General features: G+C 38.8%; 2 protein-coding genes across 2 annotated transcripts; one reads left to right on the top strand and one right to left on the bottom strand.

Moving 5' to 3' along the window:
* Positions 1–878: 878 nt before the first annotated feature.
* On the bottom strand, positions 879–10263 carry uck2a (uridine-cytidine kinase 2a). Its single transcript, XM_022218245.2, has 7 exons — positions 10079–10263; positions 7678–7837; positions 7445–7541; positions 5454–5596; positions 4234–4331; positions 4091–4139; positions 879–1935 (listed from the first exon to the last, which is right to left on the bottom strand). Exons 1-7 carry the CDS (start codon positions 10181–10183, stop codon positions 1805–1807), a joined length of 783 nt encoding a protein of 260 aa, XP_022073937.1. The 5' UTR covers positions 10184–10263; the 3' UTR covers positions 879–1804.
* A 1719-nt stretch (positions 10264–11982) lies between these two features.
* tmco1 (transmembrane and coiled-coil domains 1) lies at positions 11983–17357 on the top strand. The gene is made up of 7 exons (XM_022218470.2): positions 11983–12206; positions 12855–12932; positions 13024–13083; positions 13212–13258; positions 13417–13484; positions 14050–14194; positions 16960–17357. Exons 1-7 carry the CDS (start codon positions 12137–12139, stop codon positions 17056–17058), a joined length of 567 nt encoding a protein of 188 aa, XP_022074162.1. The 5' UTR covers positions 11983–12136; the 3' UTR covers positions 17059–17357.
* Positions 17358–17700: the final 343 nt, after the last annotated feature.

Genomic DNA, 17700 nt, shown 5'->3' with positions numbered 1-17700 from the left:
TCCTTGGTATAAAGGGAAACATTTCCATCATAAATTTATACATAAAAGGAACAAATTGATGCATAAAAATACACCACAGTACAGGAAATTCTCCTGCTTATAGGCACTGATTTCTGGGAAGTAAATATTAAGCAGGGGTGTTGACTTTCTCTCTCAGGTAATTGTCAGTGTTTAACACTTCATTTTGCTGCATACTGGAGAATTTTTGTGCTCCAACTGATGACTCTTATATAGCAGTTTATGGTGGACATGTCTATATGTGTGTACAGAACCAGGTGAAAATTCAAAATGCAATGGAATATTTATGGATCTAATTACATTTTTACAGTGAATTTAGTGGCATTGAAGTCATAATTTATATTTTCAGAGCACAGAAAAGTCCAGTGCTGAGGTATTATCGAGTGAAAAAGTGACGTCAGAGCTGTTCTTTAAATAAAAGTCCTCTGCTTATGGCAGTTTTTTATTTGTGTGGGGGGTCAAATGTACATGTGCTGAGTAGAATCTACACCTATGGCGTCGTCTACACCGTATTGTACTTAGATCAGTAACACTGAAATGTCTCTGAGCTGCAGGAAAAACCCAGTGATGGCTACAGTCCAATCTGGCATTTACCAGTGACATGTCAGATTGTCTACAGTGGAAAAAGGCCAATAAAATACCCACCATCTGTAAACTCTTCCGCCCCCTTCTTCCAATATGACATGACCTGAGCGTCCTCAGAGGCCCTGACCATCTCTACAGTGTCTGTAACTAACCAGTGAAATCTGGGTCACTCGAACTCAGCACGACGCACCACTTTTTCACCTTTCTCTCAAAATGTAGTTTGACTAAGACGGAGGTATTAATAACTGCTCTTTAAAGTGACAAATCAAAGCAAACAGAGTACCTGAGAAATTTATTATAAGAAATGTGTATACAGGCAGAAAAAACTTTTACAGAACACTTTTACATGTTGGACTAAATGTCATTTTACAGCTCTGCGCATCTTCTTTTAAATGAAAATGTACACACGTGCATCTGAGAGCTTCAAGTTGAAGGGCACCAAAATAAAAAAAAACAAAAAAAAAACGCTTTGTGGTCGTTCCATAACAACATAATTAACCTTTCTTAAATGAGCGACAGCATCACATTTAAATAAAACTTCACAACTGGTCCACAAAGATGACACGAAAAAAAAAAGATCTTTGGCGATGATGTCGTACATCAGATGATTTGAGGTGGAAATCGGTTGTTTCATTTTACTAATCATTTCTATTTACACGAGACAAAGCAAATACAGCTTGGGGGCAATGGGACACAAACATCAGAAATCTCACATTATTTCAAAGTGTTTTTGTTGAAGTGAAAATATGTTTGTTCCTTAAATATATCAAGCCTGAAGAGAAGTTGCATTGATAAAGAGAATCAGGCCCTGCCATTAAAGAGCATGTTGCTACACTGCATTTATTGTGTTGTTAAAGGCTGAGAAGTGTCCAGGAATCTGTCTGGAGACACCGATTCTTTAAGTTCCTCCACCTCTGTGCTGTGGTAAAGGCAAGCAGCAGTTCTGAATGAAATTAAAAGTGAGCCTCATTGTGTTTCTCCCCCTTTAATCTCATACAAGCTAAAGAGAAAAACAGAACTGAATACATCTGCCTTAAACGGGCTCCAAAAAGCCTCCCTTCTTCACTGTTGATTTCCTCAGTCCAAGCAGAATCAGACCAAAAGGAGGCCTTCCGATTTCCTGGCAGTTGCTCCTGCCTCGCTGCGATGAGAAGCACATTCATTTGATCGTTCCGTCCTCTCTGTGGAGGAGAGCTGTGCTTTAGTGAGGCCGACTGCTCGACTCCATGTTTGGCTGCGTTTTCGCTAAACCGCCGAAACATCCGTTGAGCCGTTTGGTCAGACCGCCGTTCAGAATGTCCTGGATGTGCTGGACGATCAGGTTTATGGCAACTGCAGCAAGAGACAAAGACATTGTGTGTTCAGGTTTCATCTCAGTTTATAATACAGTTGTGAACAAACGTTTACATACACTTCAGAAACATGTAAATCATGGCAGTCTTGAGTTTCCACTGACTTCTGTGACTCTTCGTTTTCTATGATGGAATGACTGAAATACATGCATCTTTGTCAAACAAAAAGCAATCACGCATTTTGGTTCTTTTGTAGATCTATTATTGGTCTTCTGGAAATATGAGAAAAGCTGTTGGGTCAAAAATATATAAAAAATGACTTGAATTACCAATTTTGGTTAAAGTTGTGGTCATGGCCTACTCATTTGATTTAAAATCGACTGCAGCTGCTTGTTACTCTGAGCTAGATTAAATAGGGCCAATCAGGAGGGCCACTTGGAGCCACTTCAAAGATCATCTATGCAAACAATTATAAGTATAAAGTGCACGGTACTGTTATGTCACTGCCACGAGCAGGAAGTAAACACAAGCTACTACCTGCTGCTGAGAGACAGTTAGTCACGATGGCTAAGAGTCAACCACAAATCTCCAAAAATCAAGTCTCCAGTTAATTAGAAACTGCTGGAACACAGGTGTCAGTGTCCAGAGTGTGTTATATCAACATGATCTAGGAACCTGTCATGGAAAAAGAAATCCCTTTCTCTAGAAATGACACCTTAAGACTTGACTGAAGTTTGCTGCTGATCACATTAACAGAAAATGCCATCCGGGGAAAAGTTCTGTGGTCAAAATACAACAAAAACTGAGCTATTTGGCCACAAATATCAGCAATACGTTTGAAGAGAAAGTGAGGCCTTTAACCCCATGAACACCAAATCTACCATCAAGCATAGTGGTGGTGGTACTGCTCTAAAGGTGTTTGCTGCCGTTGGAAACGGTACTTTACACAAAGTAAACAGAATAATGAAGCAGGAGGATTACCTCCACAACCTTTAGGATAACCTAAAATCATCAGTCAGAAGGTTGGGTCTTGGAGGCAGAGGGTAAAAAGTGGTAAAGAAATGTATAAATCATGCTAGAATTAAAGTTTTAGACTGGCCATTCCAAAGTCCTGACATAACCCCAATCAAAAACCTGTGGACTGTAATGAAGAAACAAATCTGTCAGCCAATAAGTGGTAGGAGTTGTCAAAGATACAACCAGCATCTTGCCAGAAGCTTGTGGATGGCCACCGAAAGCGCTTAGTTGAGGTGAAAATGGCCAAGAGACATTTAACCAGTTGTTATCCTTGAAAATCTGTGATAAAGCCCTGAAAGAACCATAATGCATGATTGTTTTTGTAACAAAGGCACATGGTTTCAATGATTCCATCAAAGAAAATTAGAAGTGATTGGAACATCTAGACTGCCATGAGATATATATATATATATATATATATATATATATATATGGTCTGTGTGAGTGTATACTAACTTTGAGTTCACGACTGTATGTTTCACTTTCTCCTTTCAAGCAGTTTGTTTTAGGCACGACAGTTGCATTTTTATTTCGCCTGACTGCTTTGTGTAGAAGGTATTGAGAGGGAATGTGTGGGGGACATTGTCGCTGCAGCTTTTGTCACAGATGGACGTTTGTGGTGAAGCACACTTACGACAAACCACTGTTAGATTTATTAGCCATGCTTGACTATCTGGAATTAAAATTTCATGTATCAACATCATTTTTAAATATTTAGTTATGCTTTGACTAGTCATCATTTTTATTCTGTCTGCAAAATATTTTTTTAGAACCATAACGAGTCAAAACCTACCACTGATCTGAAGGCATTTTAAACTAGTTAAAGATCGCCTGTTAGGAAAAAATAGCCCATCTACTGTATTATCTTTCATCTCTGTATTTATTTTTCAGAAAATCTGATTCTTTTGCTCTGTGAAACAATTCTAACGAAGCACAAACTGGGGCTACAGCTTGGTGCCAGTTTTCCTCCAGATGATATTTAGTTTGCACCCCTCCTTTCTCACATCAGACAAAGCTGTTTTGTCCTGGCCTTGCTTGAGGACACAATTGCCAGCATGGAGGTCAACAATAAACACAGCTGCGTCCTTCCTGATAACACCGTCGACTCTCCAACACTTGCTTTCTCTGGCTGTAACATTGTTTGGTATGTGGCGTTTATGATGCACCTTGTTACTCACCAATGTTATCGACTCCTCTCGGTATGATCACATCAGCATATTTCTTTGTCTAAATAGCACCAGAACAAAAAAAGGAGGAGAAAGACTTAATCCTGAGTACAGGGACATGACCGTGAAAACATAAAAACAGAATATACACTCACTGGCAGACAGAACTCCTCAAACGCAGGCTTCACAAATGTGATGTACTGTGCTAGAACACTTTCCAAGTCCCGACCGCGCTCACTGATGTCCCGCAGCACTGTGGGGCGGGAAAAAAGGTCATAATTTTACAGGTGCTTTTTTAAACAAAATAAAATTATGCAATCACATATAATGTGTTAGTTAGCGAGGTGAAATTTGGTCTGCGATGTGGCCTCTAGCTGGTTCTCCCGCTTCCAATTTTGAGGCTAAGCTAAGATAATACCACAGGAAAAACAGTTTTTACTAGTAAAAGGCAAGTATTAAAATTTTAACTTAAGTAAAAGGTACAAAGGTGCAATATAAATAACTTAGTACTTTTACTTTTAGTACTTAAAGTACTAAAAGTAAAAGTACTTGTGATGCAGAGTGGCATTTTTCAGAATAATATGTGTCATATGACTGAATTATTGACATAGTAATGTGTTCATTACTTTTATGCTGTAGCTGGTAAAAGTGACTAAACTACTTTAAATCTACTGCTTGTGAATTTCCCCTCAGGGAGAAATAATGTATCTTGATCAACACTTAGTATTACATCATAATTTTATTTGTTGATTGTATTTACAAACTTAATCTGCAAAGAGTCTTAGTTATCAAATAAATACTGTGGAATAATAAAAAAAAAAGAAAACCTGAACCCCAAAACCTGTCCTCTGGGTGGAAAGGCTTGTTATTATAAAATTGCCAAAGCTACAAAATTTTAGAGCCAGAAACCGTAAAAACAGAAAGACTCGTCAGATGTTCAACTTACCAACAATTCTTTAATCATATGTGAAGAGCAGTTCAGTAGGGAAAATTAATCAAATCTAATGTTAAAATCCTAATATCTTAATCAACACTTAACACTTTAATATTTAAATTCTCCAAAAATCTACAGTTTGCACTAACAAAATGATTGGGAAAATGAAAGTCATGTTGACTCCAGTTATAGTTTTTTTGTAAAATAAATTATCAAAAAAAATTTTTTTCATTTCTTTTTGATTCATGACTTTAATTACTGGTTAAAAGACATTCTCTACTTCCAGCCACAGTTGTGATGTTTCCACAGAGATGGAGGAGTTTATCAAGCAACAGCATGCCCAAAATCTGTTTGGAGTTCAGAGGGTTAAACAACCATTAAGGTCACCTCCTGTGTTTCAAGGTTTAACATATTAAATTTTGTCGTGTTTGTATGAGTCACCTCTCCGCGACAGGCGTGTGTCTGCGTCGGTGTCCACGAACAGCTTCATTTGAAAAAGGTCTCGAATCTCCTGAGAGTAGAACATCAAGATGCCCTCGAACAGCACCACATCAGCTGGGTACACTGTCACCGTCTCCTCCTTCCTGCCACACAGAGCACAAAAGCACTTAGAGCCATAATATGTAACATTTACTGAATAGCATCCACTGTGTTGACAGCTGACGGTAATGGTAAATGTTACTAGTAAAGTTAACTGACTCAGTACCAAAAAACATTTCCCATTGAATGACTGTTGTTTCAATGTCCAATAAAAATGGCGTTTTAGGTTTAAAAATCAAAACGTGCTGACATCGAGAAATTTTACAGGATTACAGATTAATGTCATTCCTGGACATCAAGGAAGTAGGAGCTTGTTTACCAGAGTTTTTTGTATATTAACTTGAGATGATCCAGAGGTCTGTAGCTTGTTATGTGACATACGAAGAAACTGGAATACAATTAACACATGGTAGTAGATATTCAAAAATGCCATAATTGTACTTTATTTGGTGTTCAAGTAATACTAAATTTTGTACATGGAGTGGATGCTGTGTGACTCTTTGATCACAACCAATAAATTGACATTCAAATGCTGTATTAAAAAAAAATAGGAAGAAAGAAGCATACATATATGGTTTGTACAACAAAAATATGATCACAAGGTCTGAGTGAACCATTATGAGATGAAGAAACAACATCCCCTCTGCTTGTTCAACTCTTCGCCATGTTGGAGTTGCTGGCGATTATTTTCGGGAAGGGACACAATAACGCCATCTGATTGATGTCGTACATCCATCCATTTTCTGCCGGGTCTTAGAGGCATCAGACGAAGCAGGTCATTCCAGATGTCCCTCCTGCCAGCAACGCTTTCCAGCTCTTCCTGGGGGATCCCGAGGTGTTCCCAGGCCAGATGAGATACATAATCCCTCCAGTGAGTTCTGGGTCTGTCCTTCCAGGCGGTCGTGTTTGGAAAACCTCCAAAGGAAGCCTCCCTGGAAGCCTCCGAACCAGATGTCCAAACCAACTCAGCTGGTTTTCAACTCGAAGGAGCAGCGTCTCTACTCCGAGCGTCCTCTGGATGTCTGAGTTTCTCACCCTATCTCACAGACTGAGCCCAGTCACCTGCAGAGGAAGCTCATTCCAGTCACTTGTATCCGCGATCTTGTTCTTTGTGTCATGACACAGAGCTCATGACCATAGGTGAGGGTTGGAACTTAGATGGACTGGTAAATTGAGAGCTTCACCTTGAAGCTCAGCTTCCTCTTTACCACGACAGTTCGATACAACGCCCGCATTACTGCCGCCGCCGCACCAAGCCACCTCGTACATCTCACGCTCCATTTTTCCATCACTCATGAACAAGATCCCGAGATACTTGAACGCCTTCGCTTGGGGAAGCAACTGACTGATGCTTGCTGGGTAATGTCAAGTTTACAGTAATATGCACCTAAAGTTTGACACCATAAGCATTGTGTCGTCATGTCAAACTGAGTAAGGATTTTGCAAAGAAAGCCACAACAAAACAAAGAATCTGTTGAACTAAGAGAGTTTTATTGCTAATGACCTGAGCCTGTCATTTTGACTATAAAAAGTTACATAATTTTACTTTAAAGCTGCGATACCAAACTTCTTCAAAGAGAAAACTACAAACCTGAAGACCCTACCAGTATTTCTGCATATTTTAGCAATTTTCCCACACAACTGTTGACTATTTACTTAAGCGCACAGCATTTTCAGATGCTTTTCTCATCTTCCAGGCAGCCACCGACTTCCATTCATTGCACTATGATGTGAAAATCAATTTTTGTGAAAGGTTAGAGTTATTAACCCCCGGCAGTGGACATCATGTTTGCTTTTAAAGGCAATGTTACTGCTGCAAGCAACAGAGACCTCTGTTACAGCATGTCTCCCTTTAATGTTGCATCTGCAGGGATGTGATAAGACTCACTTACCTGGAATGGGAAACAAAGTCATAAACAGGAATGTGGACTGTTTTCCCCTCCTTGATGTCCCACAGGGTTGCAATTATGAGATCGTTGTCGAATGCATCTTTACACAAGGAAAGAGTACAAAGCAGTTAAAACCCACTTCTGGAAATGGCCTCTGATTAAACAGTGGTCCAGACTGAGGCCAGCAGGCTTCAGATTCCTCTGCTGCCAGAGGATGCAGCAAAGTGAGGAGGTACCTGGGTGGTCGAAGTTGAACTGGCCCTTCAGTGCTTTGGCCTTCTGCTCCGGGGTGAGGACTCTGTAGAAGCTGTCCTGGCTCAGGATGGCCACTTGCCGTTGGTGATGGTCGATCTCATTCTGGCCCAGCAGCTCCATGATTTTGCTGCACACCGACGACTGCAGACGCAGCAAGTTAAAAAGCACACTGTAAAAATAACCTGTACATAATGTATATAATAATCTGTGAATACAGAATGTTTTCTTTTTATTTCACAGATTTTTTTGTACTTTTGCAGTACATTAAAATATTAATAAACTCACAAAAAATAGGTTGAACTTAAATGAAAAATGTAAAATAACATTATAAACCTGTATATGTGAGTAATCATAAAATTACAACAAAAGAAAAATTAGATTTTTTTAAAAACATTTAAGGTACGATTAAAATGCATCCATTTCAGACAGTTGGTTTTTCTTTTATTAGGTAAGATTTTTAAATTCAAGTTTAATTCTGGGAATGTAATTCTAAAATTAGAAACATTTCATGACAAACAAAAACAAGGCTTGGTTCTGTACCATTCTATATAGATTTGTTTGTTAACTGAGAAAGACTTTGTATGTTTACAGCCATTTTTCGCAACACACATATTGAATGAAGGAATTTTCATCCGTGTATAACATCTACAAACACTGATAATCTGCCAAAATACCATTTATTTTACATATCATCAATCTATCAGTATATCTATATATGTATACACATTATAGGTAATTCGAACATTTCTGCACATGCAAATTAACTTCACTAAGCAAAAGAATTTTCACATGACCTAATGTAAAGTTAAGGCTAGAGAATGTATTTCATAGTGAACAATTACTGTATTTGATGAAATGGTTATTTTCAGTTATTTCATAGCAATTTTAGGTGCTAGATTATTGCACCTTAATGTGAGTATTTTAATTTTACTCTGCTTTCTACTTTCACTCCACAACATTTCAGAGGGTAATATTATACTTTTTACTCGGATACATTTATCTGACAGCTGTAGTTACTTTACAGCAGATTAGGACTTTAAAATCCACGAAAAACAATTTCTATTTCCAATTTCATGTCACAGTCTGCTGACATCCCTATGATGGCATGCCACCCGTGTCTACTTAAAAGCTGCAAATGCACATTCTTTCTATCGTATGTGCACCTGGCAGTCAGATACGCTCACACACTGACACATAAACACTGCAGAACTACTCCCCATTCAGATAACGAGTCTGGGAGAGCAGGTGGTTCAGTGAACAGTTGCTCCTTTGGGAAAATGGAGACATAATACCAGGAAGCGGAAGCCACAAACAACTGACTGCTCAACCACAAACTCACTTTTACCGATTTAATCACCTATAAGAAACAAACAAAAAAATCAACCTACTGTCACCTATTGTAAAGGAGTACAGTGCCAAGACACTACGAATGCATGTAGTGGCTATATTTCGCACACATTATTGGGAACAATAAAGGCTCGGATTTTATCTTGAAGTGTTTATCACAATGATCCAGTCTGCAAACTGTAAGACTGAGGCACTTTTTCCTGATTTTTAAAGTAGAGAGCTGGCAACTAATGGGATCTGTTGAAAAGCTGAAATTATTAGTGCAGATATTTAGTCTCCTATAGTGCTGAAGACATCACTGTACTGCCAGTGAACCAGCCGGTCAAATGAGGTGAAATAAAAACCAGGAGTGAGTCCCAGATGGGGAGTACAGTGACACAAAGAAGAAGAACAACATGTGAAATAGAAATAATACTTGTAGAAACTACAGAATAAATAGGAGCTACACAGAAGAAAATAACAATGATAAAACCTCCTCTTGCACTACACTGTATTGTATGCATAAATCTACCCTCTGCGGACAGCATGACACACTGACACAATAGATTCTGCTTTACTGCTGCAGCACTGAGGAGCTTTGTTGGTCTACAGATCAGCTTCATTTCTTTGGTCTCCAATTTTCATGATCTCTCACAGCTGGGATTGATTATGTGAAATCGCTCATCTTTTTTTACTCGGATCCTGCCACACTTTGATAAAACACATGGAAACCTAAGACTGGAGTGCTTCAGTCTGATTTCTACACATCATACTGTTTTTTTTTAAAAGGCAAAAAAGAGACATATTTTGAAAATGCACATGTTTTGCTAATTGACATGCAGTAAGGTGATAGACATTAGATTCATTATTCATCACGAGACACAATCAGTCCAGCTGAAAAAAATGTGTTAAATAAAAAAATGCGCATGGTTTCTGAATGTCTTAACTGTATCCTATCGATCCGCTGTAGCCAATCGGATCACGCAGACATACAGTAGAGAAACATGTCATGAAGAGGACACAAAGAAATGATCATAATAATAAAGAAGCATCCACCTTTCCGCTGGCTGTTCCTCCGGCCACACCGATGAGGAAAGGCTGCCGGTGGCTGCTGTCATTCTCGGCCTGCTCCTCCGGCTTTGTCTCGCTGTCGCCTGCCATGCTTCATCTGCAGCGAGCTGCGGCCTCCAACACGCCGGCTGTCCGCGCTCCGCCCACCGCATGATGCTACCGGTGATGAAGGTGGTGATGGTGACGTTAAGGAGCATGATGATGATGGTGATGATGATGATGATGACGATGATGAAATCTCAGGAGTGCAGTCTGCAGTTTAATGTTTGTGAGGAAAAAATGCTGGAGTTGGAGTCTGCAGTTAAGGGAAAATTTAAGGCAAATGGTCTTGCAGTGCTGAAGAGATTGTTGTGTTTTGGCAGGTCAACCAAAAACCATTACAGACAGGTCAAATTTGGACTGAAAAGTTCTTTAAAACTCTATATCTGATATCTGAAACCTTTAGTCTATTTTTAAAAATGAAAAAAGAAAAGCTGAGATTTCATTGCTTTTGTGGCATGTAGATCACATTAGACCTGTTACAGATCAATGCAACAATAGCAAAAAGTTAACTCTGGACCAGATTAGTCATCCGTGAAGCACTTTAACCCCCACAAACAAACAAATACATTTTGACTAACTGACTGACTGAAAGCTCAGAAATGTGTACCATGAAACGCATTTGATAGATCAAGGCTTTCTTAGTGTTAGCTGGCTCAACAAAACCTAAAATCCCTGTTAGGTCATATAAGGTACAACATAAATAACCTTCAGGGAATGTTCCAGGTTCCCCAAAGGTTGCCTAGTGGCTCTGTGGCTAGCGTTGTTGTTTCACAGCTGGAAGATCCCTGCTTCATGGGATCTTTCTGCATGGAGTTTGCATGTTCTCACTGTGCATGTCAGGGTTTTCACTGGGTTCTCCTGCGTCAGAATCAGAATTAGAATCACTTTTATTTGCCAAGTATGTGAGCACATACAAGGAATTTGATGCCGGTATTTTGCAGTACCCTTCTTGTACTAGACAAATAGAAAATTAAGTAATAAATATAAATTATGTAACAAAAAAGTATAAAAAATACTAACAAAACTTTAACATTACGTAATAAGAAAAATTAGCACAACATAACATAGCATAACATAACATAACATAACAACATAACATAACAGCATAAAATAACTTAGTTTAAAGTGATGAGTGGAAATGGTGCATTTCTGGAGCTTATGTACGTGATATTGCGATATAGATAACCTATAGTGTAAAGACATGCTGAGATGAATTGGTATTTCTAAATTATCTGTAGGTGTGAATGTGCCTGGTTGTCTGTCTGTTAGTGTAGCCCTGCTATAGACCACAGACAGTAATATGTCATATCTTTACTATACAGTCTATGCTATAGACTGGCCTCCTGTCCAGGGTGTCCCCTGACTTCACACTGAGTCAGCTGGGAAAGGCTCCACAGCAGACCCTAGGCAGTGTATAGATAATAGATGGATGGAGGTTCCCTGAAGGTTACTGTTTGCTGGAGAGTCACCTTCATGACACAGAAAACTCTGGCTTTAGGCTTTACATACCTCACTAATCTTTGTAATAGCTGCACCCCTCAGGGCTACCAGATAAAAAACGTTGTACTTTAGAAGCGAAATTTTTGAGTGGATAAATTGAAATATGTTGATTAAAATAATATGGAATCAACCTTTTCTTTGGGATGCTGATTGAAGTGTAATGACCTCCTTTTAATTTAATTTTAGGCATTTATTTTGATTATGAATTACATGATTAATACAATTATTTCTACAAATATAACTCAGAAATAAGAATAACATTTAATAAATAATAATAATAAACAACTTCATTATCGTTTTTATATTTTATTCAGTAATGTTTCATTTTTCTGATCGGTGCTGTGACCCGGAAGTCCTCCTCCAATGTGTGACCTCATCGTTACTGCTGACTGATCTCTGTGAGGCTGAAGCTCAGCTCAGTGCGATGTGCTCAGGGTTTAACTACTAATTTAAATTCAACACTGTTTCTGTGTGAAGTCGAATAACCGGGACGTTGCCACCATGAGTACCATGTTTGCGGACACTATTCTGATCGTGTTCATCTCTGTGTGCACGGCGCTGTTAGCCGAAGGTGAGTCCGATCTCTGACAGCTCGACACGCTGCTTAAGCAGGCAGCCGCTTTACTGTAACCCAGAAAACCAATAACAGATTTTAAAATGATGAGTTGCTGAATTACAGAGCACGGAGACGCTCACGACGTTATTAGCAGTTTTTTTTGTGCCAGTTTTACTGCTTTTGTTGGTCTACAATTTGCTCGTTAGTGAGCGGATTTAGCTTAGCTGAGTAAGCTAATGTTCAACGTTCCTGTGTTCATGTTACATTTTCACAATAAAAGTCTCTGGAGAAGATTGTTGAGAGGCCTTTTGATTCTTCATAATCAATGTCAAAAGAAATTAAATTATAGACGCCAAATTGCCGCATATGCTTGTGTGAATGTAACCGCAATGAACCAAACTGCTGAAGCAATTAAAATGCTTTTTTTTCATTGTGATGTGGATGATTTTCATTTAGTGCGGAGGACAAACAATCCTCAATGTAGGAAGCCTCAGGTAAAGCTCGGTAAAGATTTAGGAAGTTGTGTGACAGCTGAAAATCCGGCATGTTAATGAAATATACATAAGCTGTTGGATGACCCTATGTTGCACTACAATGGCAGTTTTCCATTAAACATTGCTTTTTTTTTTTTTTTTACAAGCTTCTTCTGATTTTTCTCCTTAGGGATTACCTGGGTTCTAGTGTATCGGACTGAAAAGTACAAAAGGCTAAAGGCTGAGGTAGAAAAACAGAGCAAAAAACGTAAGTGATTCGTGCATGAACCTCATATGCTACTGTTGACTGTTTTTCTCTGGATTGTGTAAATTATTCACCGATGATTGTCTGATGTTAGTTGAGAAGAAAAAGGAAACCATCACTGAATCTGCCGGACGTCAACAGAAGAAGAAGATCGGTAAGAAACCAGTAAAGAAATTCCTATTCCCACAAACAAGTAGACATCATTGTGCTGCTTTTATTGAACTGTTCTTCATGATCACAGTGTTTTGTGCTGAGTGATGTCTGTGTCTGAATGTTTTACAGAAAGACAGGAAGAGAAACTGAAGAACAACAACAGAGATCTGTCTATGGTGAGTTTGTTCGGAAATAGTTACGTTACATGTCTGTGATTGTTCATTCTGTCATATTGCTGACCTGGAGTTTAGTAGTGACACCGGACTAATGTCAAATGTCATAGATTAAAATTTTAGTTTCTTAATCTTGAGCATGTTTGTTTATTTGTTTGCAGGTGCGCATGAAGTCCATGTTTGCCATTGGATTCTGCTTCACAGCTTTGATGGGCATGTTCAACTCCATGTAAGTTGCACCACAGTTGAATACTTTAAACATTTGGTTAAAATATTCTCGTCTTTGAAATTAAAAATCTGAAAAAACACAGATGGAGGTGAGTGTAAAGGCCAATTCATGCTTTCCTTTGTCTGCATTTCCAGAAAGGTCTGCATGATTTAAATTTGGTCATATACCAAAAATCTGTTATTGTCTGCAGATGTCCATACACACCTCAAAATATGTGACCGTGTGGACTACCTGAACTGCAAGACAGAAAATACCCTGCCATTCACACCCTTATAAACCATCATTAATAGAGTTGTAACTAAAGTAGACATTGTTGGACTTTGGGGGTGCTTTGATTTGTAGCTGCAAGCTCTCCTTTAGGGTTACACAATATATTGTTTCAGCATCAGCAACACAATGTATGTAACAGTGACATCACAGGAAGTGCAACTGGAAGTAAGGTGACTGAACTAAAACCAACATGTACCTAATAGAAATCGTGAATTGACTCCTGTAAGTTCTACAGCCCATTACTTTGAATTTGTATAATTTTTTTGAATGCATATCATTTTTTGTGTATGTTCAGTTTTGATGGAAGAGTCGTGGCCAAATTGCCGTTCGTGCCGCTGTCCTACATCCAGGGACTGTCACATCGCAACCTGCTGGGGGAGGATTACACTGACTGCTCCTTCATCTTCCTCTACATCCTCTGCACCATGTCCATCAGACAGGTAACTGCTACACTTAAAGCTACGGAACACTCAGAGTGTGGTTGATGATGGCGTTTTCATGTTATGTATGCTGTCACATAGCGTGTGTGACTTTTTATGCCATTTCAGCCCTCATGATGTCACATCATCAAGCACTCCATCTGTGATACCAGTTCAGTCTCTGAGGTCTGATAGTAAAGATTTGGACTGGACCTGAGTTCAGTGGAGTTTGTAATGATTAGCAGTATGCTGTGTCCTCTGGTGCCCTCCTCCAGCCAGACTCTGTAATGTTTGTCCCTTTTGAGATCACTAGTTTTCTTATATCCAGCTTTATTTTCTTGTCTGATGTGTACTGAATAGTAATAGCCTCATTATCAGGCTACATATTTCAGATTTGTAGATATTTAGAGCTCGTTAAGCATATAATATATATATATATATATATATATATATATATATATATACATATATATATAAATAAAAAACTATACTCAAAAGTCATTAATTGCTACATAGATCAGAAAATTAAGTAACTGTGTAGCCTTTTAGATTATAGTCATTCTGTGCTTTGGAAGAAGAAAATCTGCAATGTGTTTCTGCCATCCTATAAAGGATAGGGGTTATACTATTCTATACTTTGTATTGTCAACAAACCCCATGAAAAGAAACCAACGTGGGTCACTTTGCTGCAGAATTTGACATTAATCCCACAAATTTTCACCGAAGAAGTGAACACAAAATGCTTTTTTAAATGCAAATAATGCATAAACAGCTGGTACTTGTTGCCTGAGAAGCACAGTGGCTTGGTGGTTCTAGTCTCACAGCTAGAAGATCTCGCATTCCGGTGTATGCCTGAGATCTTTCTGTGTGGAGTTTGCATGTTCTCCCTGTGCAGTGTGGAGTCTGACTGGGTGCTCCGACCTCCTTCCACAGTCCAAAAACATGCTGAGGTTAATTGATGATTCTAAATTTGTCCATAGGTGTGAATGTGAGTGCGTTTGGATGTTTGTCTCCATATGTAGCCCTGTGATAGACTGGTCCCCTGTCCAGAGTGTCTCCTGCCTTCAGCCTAAGTCAGCTGGGATAAACTGCAGCTCCCTGCGATCCTAATGAGGATTGAGGGGGAAATGAAGCACAAGTTAGCATAATTCACTACATGTATTTCAACTATTATCAGAAGCTTCATGACAAACACGAAAAATGTCAGCATTGTGTCTTCTTGTGGGTTAGCCTTGCGGGTTTAGCGAAAAGACAGATCATGGACAATAGAGACAATGAAAGATGGATACTGACGAGCCACAGATAATCAGAAGACAAAAGAGAGGCCACTACTGCATTACTCCTGGATATAAAAATGAATTTTACAGAGTGAATAAATAAAACATGTTTCTGCTGGTACCAACACCAACGGGACATCAGGCTGTATGTTGTTGGTTGGTTGAAGGACTAGCGTGCTGGTCTCCACCATCTTCTCCTCCAAAAAGTGTTCACTACAAACCCAGGGTTCAGAGCTCATCAGAGGGCTCTTTCTCTTCAGTGCCAGCGGATCAGTACTGTTTTCTGTTTCAGCAGCAATTTATGACAGTTGAGTGTTTTGTCTATAACTTCAGCCCTGTAAAATTAATTTCTACATGCAGGACTAATGCACAAGTCCTCCTTTTTGTTCATTATTGATCTATGGCTCCTTAGTCTCCATCTTTCACTGTCTCTATTGTCCATGATCTGTCTGTCTTTAACTGTCTTGTTGCTAAATCTACAAAGCTATTTCATGCTGACGTCACCGGTTTTCATACATCGAAATGGCAACGCCCGTTGGAGAGAAGACACAAAAGAATCTTGTTTTTCCATTTATGTGCTTATATTTCTTGTGTTTGTTATTTACCTTCTGACCAGAGTGGAAATACATGCCGTGTATTATGCTATCTTGAGTTAGTGCTTCATTTTCCATTTAAGCAGTGTATAAATAATGGTTGGCTGGTTCTTGTAGCTTTTGGCAGAATTGAGGGACTGATGCATGTGGATTAGTACATTTTTGATGTTCTAATGAGTATTTATACCAACAGGGAGATGGATGTGGAATAATATAATAATCAAAACTGCAGTGTGGATCAGCCAGTCCAACATGTGATGTGCTGTTAATAGCTTTTTGACAACAATGGAGCTCTGTGGCTCAGTGGAAAAAGATTTTTCTGGCTAAATAAATTCATTGTTGGTTTGGTATTCTAATGACATTTGCTGACAGTAAGAAATGCCTGTTAGTATTCTGTCAAGCTGAAGGCATTTCTTTGTAATAATGCAAAAGGAGAAAGGTTAAAGCCACTGCCACACCTGTCGTTTATAGAACAGTTTTATTGCTAGACCAGTGCATTTCAGCTGGTGGCCTTCATCAGGGTTGTGCTTCAGAGTTGTTCTGAAGAACACTGAAAGTGTTGCTGCACATTAAAAGTAACTAAGCCAGGGGTGTCGAACTCAGTTCCTGGAGGGCCACTATCCTGTATGTTTTAGATGTTTCCCTGCTCCAACACACCTGATTCAAATGATCAGCTAATCATCAAGCTCAGCAGAAGCCTGATAACGAGCTGATCATTTGAATCAGGTGTGTTGGAAGAGGGAAACATCTAAAACATGCAGGATAGTGGCTCTCCAGGAACTGATCTTGACACCCCTGAACTAAGCTGTGTCAGAAATCCTGATTCTTCATATACTCCTGTGTGACAAAAATCTTCAATAGCAACTTAGTTACGTTGTGTTTCTGAGAGTCAGATTTTGTTGTGTTTTTCCTCCAGAACATTCAGAAGATGCTCGGCCTTGCGCCCTCCAGAGCTGCCACCAAGCAGGCCGGAGGCTTCCTTGGACCTCCTCCTCAGGCGGCCAAGTTCTCCTAATCAGCTGCGGTCATAACATCTGCGTCGGAGCACAGACAGAACTGCTGGTGCTGGAGCTAACGTCCAACCTGTTGCAGCTACCGTATCACTACTTTGTGTTTAATTTCTCATTCATGTTGTTTATTTAACTTTTAAGTTGTTTTGCTTAGAAATTAGAGGAAGAGAAGTCGTTCTTAATTCTGTTGATTACCAAAGGTTACAAATGTCTGCCACGTACTCAGCACAATAACATCTGATCCTTTTTCAGTATTATTGTCATTGTCTGTATCTTACATATTAATAAACATTTTTTAATTAAATTTTTAAAGTGTTTTTCTTTTTTATTGTGTTACTTTATTTTTACTGTATCACTGAAATTTGTCAGGCGAATTTATAAAATAAGACCCTAACACCTAATCAATTTGATAAATGAACAGATTAATAGTATTGTATGGTTACAACCTTAATGTTTAATGTAGTTTGATTTTTAATATATGTATATATAACATTAGGATTTTAAGACCAATATCTGAGTTGGATATATCATATGTAATATTGTGGGATCTTACCTTCATTAGTTAAATCATGTAGCTTTGGGTAAGGTTCTTAACTCAATTTTTTAATTTACTCAAGAAAATTTGTATTATAAAACAATGTGGGATT

Source organism: Acanthochromis polyacanthus, chromosome 4 (assembly GCF_021347895.1).
Source record: "Acanthochromis polyacanthus isolate Apoly-LR-REF ecotype Palm Island chromosome 4, KAUST_Apoly_ChrSc, whole genome shotgun sequence".
Classification (NCBI taxonomy): domain Eukaryota; kingdom Metazoa; phylum Chordata; class Actinopteri; family Pomacentridae; genus Acanthochromis; species Acanthochromis polyacanthus.
Note: the sequence above shows the minus strand (reverse complement) of the source record. Positions and strands in the feature narration are given on the sequence as shown.

Excerpts from the sequence above, each read along its gene's own strand:
- uck2a (XM_022218245.2), bottom strand. The coding sequence starts at position 10,183 with ATGGCAGGCGACAGCGAGACAAAGCCGGAGGAGCAGGCCGAGAATGAC. Across the intron at positions 7,838-10,078 it reads GAGGAACAGCCAGCGGAAAG|TCGTCGGTGTGCAGCAAAAT; the intron begins GTGGATGCTTCT and ends CTGCGTCTGCAG. Across the intron at positions 4,332-5,453 it reads CACACGCCTGTCGCGGAGAG|TGCTGCGGGACATCAGTGAG; the intron begins GTGACTCATACA and ends CCCGCCCCACAG.
- tmco1 (XM_022218470.2), top strand. The coding sequence starts at position 12,137 with ATGAGTACCATGTTTGCGGACACTATTCTGATCGTGTTCATCTCTGTG. Across the intron at positions 13,084-13,211 it reads TCAACAGAAGAAGAAGATCG|AAAGACAGGAAGAGAAACTG; the intron begins GTAAGAAACCAG and ends AATGTTTTACAG. Across the intron at positions 14,195-16,959 it reads GCACCATGTCCATCAGACAG|AACATTCAGAAGATGCTCGG; the intron begins GTAACTGCTACA and ends TTTTTCCTCCAG.